Genomic DNA, 11,268 nt, shown 5'->3' on the forward strand with positions numbered 1-11,268 from the left:
CAAGGCCAGGCTGGGGCTGCCCCGGCGTCCGCGGGGGCTGTTCTCAACGCACGCTCGTGGGACGGGGACGTCAGGCAGGCGCTTTAGCTATGCAGTTTCCCCCTCTTCAGCTCTCCTCCAGCGTCATAAGCGCCAGCTGCCTGCAGCAGCTGGAGGAGCAGGCGCTGGGAGGAACCCGCTCGCCACCGCGGTGCCGCTGGCTCGGCCCCGTGCGGTCTGCGGGTTTGCGTGCGCACAGCACACCCTTTGCCATCAATGATTGCACAATTCTGCCCCAGCAAACGGCCGTGCGCTGTTACCAGGGTGATTTTTGCTCAGAAGGTGTGGTGCGGTGCCGCAGGTCCCCGGGAGGACAGGGGATCTCCAGTCTCGGATGTTTGCAGCCATGGCTGAGCCAGCTGAACCATCGCTGCCCGGCAGCACCTGCAGGCTGCACGCCCACCAACAGCTTGTGCGGGGCTCTGCGCCTTGCTGGGCCACAGCAGCAACACAAATAAAGCGACAAAACACAAGTAAGATGGCAACAGCTTAGTTTTCTCTCGGTCCCTCTACATTCAAAGCACAGACAGACCCCAGAGGCAAAGCAGCCCCTTGTCATATTAATCTTGTGTGGTTCAAAGCACGAAAAGTCGCTCCCCTTGGCGTTTTCACCAGGCACCAGCTTGCCTGTGCTCCTGCTTGGGTTTGGCGGACACGGGGGCAAGGCTGACAAGTCCCAGAGCGGGGCCCAAGGCAGAGGCCCCCACGGCAGGCCCACAGCGGCCTCAGCCTCCAGGCCTAACTCCAGCAAGAGAGAGGAAACACAGGCCCCGTTCATGCAGAATGACATCACTCCCAATGACATCACCACGTGATGTCACGCACCTGGGAAGCCGGGGGGGGTGTTTTGGGGTGCGGGTGAGGGGGGCAGGGGGAGGCCTCGACCAGGCCCACGCCGCGCTCGCCCACCCCAAACACTTGGCTGCCGCGATGCATGTCGGGAAGGCGGCGGCGCGCAGTGCGCAGGCGCAGGGCCGTACCACAGCGGGCGGGCGGGGGGGGAGGTAGCGGCGCGGGGCGGCCCACACAAAGGCGGCCGGGGGGGGTAGTGCGCATGCGCTGTGTGCGTCTCCCCGGCAGCCAGGCGGGTCCCGGCCGGGCGGAGGCCGCGGCGGAGCCGGGGGCTCGCGTAGATGTGCAGCCCGGGGCGGGCGCCGCCTGGGCCGGCCCCGGCGGGGGACCTGCCGCCCGAGTGGGAGACGGACGACGAGCGCATGGCTTTCCTCTTCTCGGCCTTCAAGCAGAGCCGCGAGGTGAACAGCACCGAGTGGGACAGCAAGATGGCCTTCTGGGTCGGGCTGGTGCTGGCCCGCGGCCGCCGCCGGGGCGCCGTGCGTACCTGCCTGCGGGACCTGCAGCACGGCTTCGAGCGGCGCGGCAGCCTCCCGCTCGGCCTCGGCACCGTCCTCCGGGAGCTCCTCAGGTACCGCCGGCGGTGGGGGGCCTGCGGGGCGGGGGGGGGGGGGGGGGGGGCCGGGCCTGGGCCTGGGCCCGGGCCTGGTAGCCCTCCCGCTGCGGGGGCTGGAGGGGAGGGAAGGCCGCAGGGGGGGTCTCTGTGAGCCCAGCTAGCAGGGAGGGGAGGCCTGAGGAGGGGTGGTTGCAGAAGGAGGGGGTGTAAGGGAGCGTTGTGCCATGGATGCGGGCAAGGAGAGCTCCATGTCATGCCAGCCGTGTGCGTGGTAGGGAGAGCACTGCAGGGTGCTGGATAAATGAAGGGGAACATGAGGGAAGGCTTGGTGCTGTTCTTGGGGGGGTGGTTGTGCCCGCCCGCGCTACCCGCTAGGAGTGTGGGAGAGCATGAGGGGTTTTGTTGCTGTGCCAGGGCTTGCAAAGGAGAGGAGAGCACAGAGAGGCCCAAGGGAATACGGGCTTATGTTGTGCGGGGGGAATTTGGCAGCCCTGTGCAAGGTAAAGAATGGACAGGGGGTCAGAGGAGCTCACCCTGGGGCTCGCAGGAGGCATGGGAGGGCAGTGGGCCGTGGAGAGTGCAGGGGATCCCAGGGGAATACTGTGCTGGGAGAGCTTGTAGGTGCAGGGGCAGCTTTGTGTTAAATTGAGTTATGTTCCCTGAAACGGTTGTTGTGGTGACCCAGCTGCGAATGGTATGTGGTGGTGTACGGGCACGTGGGGGTGTGGTGCGCTGGTATTTGCAACCAAGTGTTTTGTGTTGTGAAACTAGAGCCTGGGACTGATACCCTGAAAAGATTCAAGAACAGCAGGAGCTAGCTGAATCTGTCTGTGTAACATAAAAAATTAAATCTCTGGATCTGAGAAAAGCTCTGTTTGCAATTTAACTCGCAAATGAAGTGTCCTGAAATGTGCAACTGCCCCCTCTAAAAACCGACCCTCCCCATCGTTTTCCTGGTTCGATGCCTCATCAGTTTCAAGTCAGAAAACTGGGAGAAACTTGCCAAACTGGAAAAATAGTAAACAAAAGTCCCTTGTGTCCAGAGGAACTCCAGGAGGAGTGGAGGCTTCTGTGCACTTTCACAGGCAGTAGTAACATGTCAAACTTTAGCTAGAAACCAACTTTTAGTTAGAAAACGCCACTAGGACTGTGGACGTACAAAGCGTAGAGCAATGTTTCAGTTGAAAATCCTCCATGCTGGCACTCCTGCTCGCTGCCAGCGGAAGGGTTTAGGACTGACCGTATTCAGTTCTGCGTGCATGTCTTTTCTCTAGACGTGGCAAGCTGCAGAGGGAGTCAGACTTCATGGCCAGTGTAGACAGCAGCTGGATCTCCTGGGGTGTGGGAGTCTTCATTCTGAAGCCCCTGAAGTGGACTCTCTCCAGTGTGCTGGGTGACAGTAAAATACCTGAGGAAGAGGAAGTTCTGATTTATGTGGAGCTGCTTCAGGTGAGTGTTGTTGAGAGCTTTCTCAAGATTATGCATCTCCAGAAAAATCATGAGTCATTTCATGTGCTAGCAAGGAAGGATCAGGGTTGAGTAGACCATCATTTGTACTCCTTAGGTGTTTAAAAGCCTGTAGAGAGATGGATGGAATAACTCAGGGATAAGAAGTAGTTTATATCTACAGATGTTCCTTGAAACTGACTTTTCACTGACTTCCGAGAAATGGGAGGGGTAGGCTTGCTCGCTCATCTAGGAAGGCAAGTAGAACGTGAGACTGCTGTAAATCTCAGGTTTGAGTTCATGCAGGTGTAGTATACGAGAGAAACTTGCAGACTGAGTGCCATCCGTTGTAGGGAGAAACGGGTGACGTAGAAGTCGCTGGCTGTCAGTCCACTGTATCACTGAGCTGAACTCGCGTGTGCGTTATTAAAGGCTGCTTTCACTTCAGAGCGTGTGCTTTCAGCTTGCCTTTTCAGACGTGATTGGAACTGCCCTTGGATCCTGTCAAAGACCCTTTTCTTTGGCACATTGTTAGTGGTAGACCTGTGGGTTGCATTGTGAATTCACGTAGCTCGTTGCTGCTCAGTCTGACTTGAACGGTGCAGTGCTGACGGTCGAGACCTTGCGTCCCTCTCTGTGTTACTCTGACTGTTAAAATTAGCACCAAGACTTGCTGCTGTTGCATGCAAGTGACCTCTAAATGACTGGGACTAGCAGAAATGCAAGAAGTCTTTAGATGTGTTCCTTTATTTGTAGTCAGTCTGATAGCAGACAGTGTCTTCCCTCTGCAGTGGGTATTCCACAGTCCTTTCAGAGGGTGTGTGCATGGAAGAGGAGAGAAGCCTTTTAAAAAGGTGCCTGGAAAACTACAAGCCTTGATGTGGAATCTGGGAGTGGATGGAAAGAGTTGTTTCTATAGTCTTAAGTGGACCATAACTCTCACTTGAAATGAGGAAAACTTTTCTTGTTCCTCTCCCCACATACAAGTGATGCAAAATGACTCGATGAGCACAATTACAGTGTGGATTAAAGAAAAGCTTTTATTGGGTTTAAACTTGGGGTGGTGGGGCATTTCAAGAAGTGCAGAGGAAGCCGACTTGCTGTCTGTGTAGTTCTTCGGTTGTTCCATAGCATTTGCACAGGGAATGTGAATAGTGTAGTTCTGGTTCTTGTGGAAAACGGTACTATTTTTCATTCCATTCATGGCGATATTTTTAAAGCATTGTAATTGCTTCTGAATGTTAACGTGCAACTCATTCTGAAAGTCTATCTGGCCCCAAATATGATGCATCTAACTTTTCACCCTCAGTGTGTGGGAGGAAGCAGGTGTGGACTTGGCAGTTGTTGTGAGAGAAGGAAGAATGCTGTGTAAACTAATAGGCAGCTCTGTCGCTTCCTTTCAGGAGAAGGCAGAGGAAGTTTATCGCCTATATCAGAACTCTGCGCTTTCTTCTCACCCTGTTGTTGCCCTCTCAGAGCTGCGTTCCCTCTGTGCCAGTGTTTGTCCAGATGAAAGGACGTTCTACTTGTTGCTTCTCCAGCTGCAAAAGGAAAAGAGGGTGACGATCCTGGAACAGAATGGAGAGAAGGTACAGGGTAAAGGTGACTGCTTTTGGGTGGTATAATCCCTGTCTTGCATTTCACCTGGCTGGAAAGAATACTTTATTGGCCAAATATGGGTGTTCTTTGTTTGGAAAAGTAAATTCTATGTACCTCAACATTGTAACCTGGTTATAGATGAGATTGAAGAACCTGTCATGCAAGAATGAGGATTTAAACATTTGTAATATTACCTACGTAATTTAACAGCTAGAAAATTGGCAGATACTGTAGTTGTCTACCTGCAGGTTAGCTGTTCCCAGCGGCCCAAATTAAAATAGTTCCCCACCACTGGAACCAGTGTTCCACTTTCTATGAAAAGGTTTTCCTGTCTATCAGTAACTATGGAGATGCAGGCACTCTCATCTCTAAGACAGCATGTTTCCCTTCAGTGTTCTGCACTGTCCGGTTCAGTACTGAAGTACTCAGAAGTGTGACGTTGCCATACACTGTTCAGAGCGCCAGGACAGCTTTAAATCTTTACGGTGTTCCATGAAGGCTTTCTGTTTTCACACTGTTGTTACTTGATCCTGTCTAGTTTAATATGAGATTATATGCTGACTGGTACATCCTCATCACTCTACTACAAGGCTTAAACTGGGGGTGTAAAAGCATCTTTTCCTTCCATCAGAGTGAAAGTATTTCTAGTGCAGGCACAGATTCTGGAGACAAGTGACTCGAGCACGTGGTTCTCTTTCTTTAGATAGTGAAGTTTGCCCGAGGTCTTCACGCCAAAGTCTCGCCGATGAATGATGTGGACATTGGAGTGTATCAGTTGATGCAAAGCGAACAGCTGCTGTCACAGAAGGTGGAGTCCCTTTCCCAGGAAGCAGAGAAGTAATTTGGGGAAGGGTGGCGGGAAGAATGTTTGTGTGATGTAGAACTTTGTATTCCCGTGACATAGTTAGAACAAAGCTGCTTTCTGAAAGTGCAAGTTATTCTTTCCTGTTCAGTAAACATAGTAGCTACAGTCATGTGGCAGGGCAGGTTTTCTAGTCTTTGTTCCCTATCCCCATGAAAACAACATGCAGTGAATGGATGTCAGAAGTTTTTGCGAAGATTTGGAATGCGTTCAAGGACTACTTCTGAGGAGCAACAATGACTCAAGGGTGGTTGTATCCGAAAGGCATTGTTACTCGGTCACCTCTGGATTAGAGCAAGGTAGTGAGGATGGTTGCTGATTTGTGAAATAACTACTGCTTGCAAAGGAATAAGCTTCTTTTCCTTCTTGCATCTGTACAGGTGTAAAGAGGATGCCCGGAGTGCTTGTAGAGCTGGGAAAAAGCAATTGGTAAGTACTGTTCTACTTGGGAGGAACTACAAGTTAAGTGTCTTGGAGCTGGTCCATAACTGCAGATAATGACCGGGGTTAGACATTGTATGCTTAATCTTCGATGTGTTGAAGTGGTGGTTCTGAGGCCAAAGGTCTCCTTAAGGTGATGAATATATTTGTCCAGAGTGATGTGGTGAAGAGAAATGGAAATATCCAGCTCTTAAAACCAGCTGGTGTGTGTGTGTGCCTTGCTGCACAGGGATTGCTGTTTTTTTTACACTTCCTTTGGCTGCTGCCTGGTTTGTGATCCAAGTCTGCGTATCTAATGTCTCCAGGCGCTGAGATGTTTGAAATCCAAACGAAGGACAGAAAGGCGCATTGAAGAGCTTCATTCCAAGCTGGATGCAGTGCAGGGGATCTTGGATCGTATATACGCCTCCCAGACTGACCAGATGGTAGTGTGTTAATTTTGTCTTGTGCTTCTCACTTTAGCCCTGCTCTTCTCATTTGTGTTGCTTTACCTGCTTGTCAGAGCTCGTGTCTGAGGGGTGTAAGCAGGCTGGTGAGACTTTATTCTCTGTTCTGGTGTTGGGCTATTGCTCTAAATAAACCTGCTTGTGGCTTTTATTTTCTTCTTGTGTGCTAATGTTTCTCTGAGGGTCCTGCTTGGATAACAGGTCTTGAGAGAAGCTTACTCTGCGGGTTGTTTGTTCTTAGTTAGCATGGTGCATCTTTCTTGTGTTTTCAGTTTTGGTGTTGGTTTTTTTTTTTTTCCTAAGGTATTTAATGCCTATCAGGCTGGTGTGGGAGCTCTGAAACTGTCTATGAAGGATGTTACTGTGGAGAAGGCAGAGAACCTGGTGGATCAGATACAAGAGGTACTGAAATAACAGCACATGTAAATAAACAAGCGAGTGGTGTGTAGATGTACACAGCAAGCTTGCCCGGCTATTAATGCTGAGGCTTCTGGCGCTGTTTGGTTTCTGTTCCAAATGTCACCAGAGCAACTTGACTTAATCTTGATCTTTTTAGATCAGCAAGCAGAGGTCTTCAGATAACTGGCTGTGTTTGGTTTTATGTATTTGCATTTATTGCTGGCTAGTGATCACACCTTACGTTAAATTTGTGCATTTTAGGTGTTTTTTTGGTTAGCAATATTGTGCAAGCACACAACTCTCCTAGAAAATGTTCAGCAAGATGTATTAAAAAGAAATACAAGTCATATCTTTGGAAGCTGGAATGCAACTACGTGCATAAAACCAGGGTCTTAAAACTGCCTAACACATAATCTTCTGCAATTCAGTAAAGGAAGGGAGATGAGTTTATTCTGAATGAATTGAAATGAAGAGACATGAAATCTGTCTGCATAAGCTGGTGTAAAAACCAGAAAAGGATTACTTTTTTAGCAGCTTTGGCTCCATATACTTAAATGGTGACTTCAACTTCTGAGCTGAGGGGCTGCCTGTAAAATTTCGTAGCTGAGATGTATCGGTCTTCAGCTTCCTTATTTTGTTAGCCTAAGCCACAATATAGGCTCACTACTTATGTGAAAAAGCTAAAATTAGGGAGATTTTTCTTTTCTCTCCCCGCCCGCCCCCCCCCCCCCCCCCCCCCCCCCGTGAAATTCTGTTTCAGGTTTGATCCTCAAACATGCTACTTGGTCTTGTAGCACTTACTAAATAATATTCCATGTTACTGCTTTTGTTACTGGAAAAAACAGTCATGTTGGAAGTCTCTCTTTTGCACTAGTACCTGCTGCCTTTAAGTCAACTTTTGAATTTTTTTGTTATTTCCACTTTTGACATAGGTGGCTACAGTAAGACGTAAGATTAGGTTATATTCTGTATCAAACTCTGTGTATTTTTCCTCAGCTTTGTGATACTCAAGATGAAGTAGCCCAGACTCTGGCTGGAGTGGGGATCAATGGTCTAGGTATGTTTTGGAGTTTTCATCCTTTGCTCATCTTCTCTTGCCACTGCCCTTTGTGCTTCCATCCCTCCCTCCCCGCATATGTCTCGTCCTCCTTCCTGGGAGGATAAGCACTTACTGAAATACCGAGGATGTTGCTGCTGGTGCCTTGAGAGGGAGTGAGGACTGACAAGTTCTCTGACAGTGGGTTGCAGGGGCATCGGCATTTGTGCATCTCCAAATCCTTGCAGTCTCTAGCTGCTGGTGGATTTCAGTTCAGAGTTGTGTAATGTTGATTTAAATCTATTTTTAGAGTGGCTGCCACTTTTTTTTTTTTAAGTGATGATCTGTTTCCTCTGGCCTGTGTGTTGCTGCAGCTTGTTTGTCTCTGCTGAAATGTTTTCTTGCCCTTAGATGCCTAAGTGCAAAGGCTTCTAAAGGAATAGCTTCTCCCTGAGATCAGGACTGAATTTTCACCTTTAGAAGAAGCACAGGGAGTTCCTTATTATTATGAGTAATGATGGATGGGAGTAATAATACCTGTATTAAACTTGGACTTCAGTCTGTGTTGTGAAGATGCTGCTTAATTCTGCTTGGAACTGAATGTTTTCTTTAATCAGCAGAGATGGACACAGAGGAACTTGAGAAGGAGCTGGACAGTCTCCTCCAGGACTCGACTAAGGAGCCTGCGGAACTGCCTCCTGTTCCCCAGAAGGTGCTGAATCCCCCCATTTCTGATGCTGAGCTTGAAGCTGAATTGGAAAAGCTCTCTGTTTCTGATGGAGGTACGGATGTCAGCAAGTCGTGTTAGCTGGCTGCTGTTAGGATCTATGACAGCCTTGCAAAATGACAGATGTCTAGCAGAACAGATGCCTGAGCCAGAATCTTTTCCACTTCCAGTTACAGTTGAAAGCAAGCTCTCCTGGTATCCCTGCCAGGTGCTCAGTGGCGTTGTCTTTCACTACCAGACTCAGTCTTGAGAGAACTGCCCTCTGCTAGAAATGCTGCCTGGACTTTTTGCCATGGGGTACAGGGAAAGTTGAAGGCCCTAGGAGGCAGCTAGTGCTTGGACTAATTATTTTTTTTGTCGTCGTTTAACAAAGCCTGTACAAAGCCAGGCAGTGTTTTTTGTATGTTCTGTTAATGGTGATAAAGTAGACCAGCATTTTCATGCCTGTTGCTGCCAAGTACACAGCATCTTCTCTGTCCTAGGATGCTTGCTATGTCTTATGTGTTATAGGTATGATGCCTGCTTAAACTAGCACTAAACTAGTCTTTATTTAGTAACAGTGAGTGACCAGCACTTATGGGCTTGAACTGCATGCTGAGTTTTCCCTAGACCTGTCTTGGACAGGGGTAAATAGACTTTAATTTTCCTTTCAGGAATCTTAATGAACAATTACACAGGACTGTCCATATAGTTTTCTTCCTGTTTGGGCAGCTGATACTCTCAAGTTTTGGAGCAGAACGCTCGGCATCCCATATCGAACATGAAGCATGGGTTTCCAAGAGAATGCAGTTGAATATTGAAGCACTGAGGGACTCTGAAGTTGTATTTGTTTGTTATGGACGTGATTGATCGAGTCCCTCTTACTGATGAAAACTGATCTCTTTCTGTTGCAATTTTCTTTATAGATTTGGCACAAAAGACTCCCTCTGCTTCCTCTGAACCCAAAACAGCTCTGGGACTGAATCTCTAAAGACCCAACAGTATCCTGTTGCTGCAGTTTGAGAAGTTGTCTTAAGGTTCCTTAACTAATGACTAGAACTTCTGGGGAGAGGGGTATCGCTCCCCTGTTCTTCATGGATATCACTTTGCTCAGCAACAGGATCTCCTGCCATGACAATCCACTCTGGAACTGGCCCCAGCTGGTGTTTGTCATCTCTGTGCCAACATCTGCACTGGTCTCAATTTGACTTGTGATCCCAAGTCACTCTGCGACATCCAGTCTTCCCTTCTGGGAATGCAATTCACTATTCTGCCCAGTGAAGATAAACTCTTCTATGTCCATAACAGTGCTCGGGGTTTTTTTGTTGTTTTTTTTTTTTTTTCCTTTGCTGTGGCTGATGTTGAGAATCTGAGTTGCAGCGGTATTGCAGTTGCTCAACATTTGGCTGTTTGTGTGGTTGTTTAAAACACTTGGCACATAAGTACTGTCCTTGACATAAGTTACCTGCAACGAGCTTAAACACCTGTTGATAGTTCTATCCCTCCCTGTCTGTATTTTGCACGGTCGTGGACAACTAGACACTGTAACTGTTAAATTGTAGGAGATTTTGTTGCTGCTCTAGGGGGCAGCAATTGCAAGCACAAGACAAAAATAATTCCTCTTTCTGTAATGACACTAAGGCCTTAAAAGGGAGACCTGCAAAAGATTTTAAATTAAGGAGTTTCTTACGCTGCCTGTTGTGATGAAGGCTTGCGGTCACTATAATACAATTTTCTGCTTGCTCTTACTTGAAATTTGAGCTGCTTGCTATTTTTCTATCTTCCCTGTTTGCAAACAAGCTTCTTGGGGGCTGCAGGGTGATCTGCTTTGAGCTCTCGTACTGAGTGATTTGGGGTGGGAGAAGGGATGCGTCATTTGCCCTTTGAGAGGACAGTTTCGTATAACAGCCTTGACTTTGCCTTCAGTCTTGATGTTGGACTTCCACAAGATTATGGGTTACCAGAAAGCCCCAAAACAAAACCCTGTAAAAGCTTCTAATGCAAAAAAACCCAAGCACAGCAACTGAAGATGTTTTTTAGAGGCTGTCTTTACCCATCAGAAGCGAAATCGTCATCTTTTGCAGGTCACTTTTTTATTATGCGTATGCACATGGAAGAGCAGAAAGCCTGATACCTAACGTGAATAAATGAATTCTTTCAGGAGGGGAATGTGCTGTTAACTGGGCTTTCTGCACGCAGAGCCTGTGTGTGGCAAGGGAGTGACTAGCTACGTGTTGATGTATAACCAGTCCTCCTCTCTTTGCACCTCTCCCTGACTCGGAATGTATTCCTGTCACCGTGTTTCTACACTGCCTCCTGCACCGAGCTCCATTGCTCGAGCCATGTGGATGGCAGCTTGGGTGAAGCAGACCAGGGCTGGAGTTCCCATGTCCTGTTAACTATTGGCGACCCAGTTTTAGCCCCAGAGGACCGGGGACGAAATTACAGGTGTCACTAGGGTGCTGCGTTGGCTCTGGCTTCATCGTCACTTTGTTCAAGAGTGCAGACTCCTGCCAGAGAAGGTGTGCTGTAGCCAGCTAGCAGTTTACCCAGGCTGCACATGGAATTATGTGAAATGACTTGAAGCTCTGTATTCCTTTCCTTTGTAAGTAAACGGGAGAAAAACCACTGTGTTTTCTGCCTACGTGTAATAAAGGGGAGGAACCAGAGTCCCTTGTGGTGCCTCCTTTTCTCTGTGCCACAGATCACTGCCATATTAGTGCTGTTCCAGCTGTGCTTCTGCGTCTATAAAACTTGTCTGCTGAAAGTAAATGGGCAGTTTCCTGGGCTGCTTTGTCAAAAAACAAATTGAGTAACTGCTGTACCAGACTTTGAGTTCCCTGAGCCTTTTCTCTGTGTTTAAAAAAGGCCAACAGTTACTATGTT

The 11,268-nt window shown here is 48.5% G+C and overlaps 1 protein-coding gene across 2 annotated transcripts; it reads left to right on the plus strand.

Moving 5' to 3' along the window:
• Positions 1-1,171: 1,171 nt before the first annotated feature.
• On the plus strand, positions 1,172-11,268 carry CHMP7 (charged multivesicular body protein 7). Of its 2 annotated transcripts, none has more exons than XM_050910247.1 (10): positions 1,172-1,462; positions 2,722-2,896; positions 4,297-4,482; positions 5,196-5,329; positions 5,735-5,783; positions 6,101-6,220; positions 6,545-6,643; positions 7,637-7,697; positions 8,294-8,458; positions 9,309-11,268. In XM_050910247.1, the coding sequence occupies exons 1-10, from the start codon at positions 1,173-1,175 to the stop codon at positions 9,371-9,373; spliced, it is 1,344 nt and encodes a 447-aa protein (XP_050766204.1). In that variant the 5' UTR covers position 1,172; the 3' UTR covers positions 9,374-11,268. The 2 variants fall into 2 exon arrangements, with proteins under 2 accessions (XP_050766204.1, XP_050766205.1); XM_050910248.1 differs by having other exon boundaries at positions 8,297-8,458.

This window comes from Gymnogyps californianus, chromosome 23 (assembly GCF_018139145.2).
Source record: "Gymnogyps californianus isolate 813 chromosome 23, ASM1813914v2, whole genome shotgun sequence".
In the NCBI taxonomy this organism is placed as follows: Eukaryota; Metazoa; Chordata; class Aves; order Accipitriformes; family Cathartidae; genus Gymnogyps; species Gymnogyps californianus.

Bases quoted from the DNA above. Each gene is read 5' to 3' on its own strand.
- CHMP7 (XM_050910247.1), top strand. From the start codon at position 1,173: ATGTGCAGCCCGGGGCGGGCGCCGCCTGGGCCGGCCCCGGCGGGGGAC. The intron at 5,330-5,734 runs GTAATTTGGGGA...GCATCTGTACAG, and splicing joins CTTTCCCAGGAAGCAGAGAA to GTGTAAAGAGGATGCCCGGA. The intron at 8,459-9,308 runs GTACGGATGTCA...TTTTCTTTATAG, and splicing joins GCTCTCTGTTTCTGATGGAG to ATTTGGCACAAAAGACTCCC.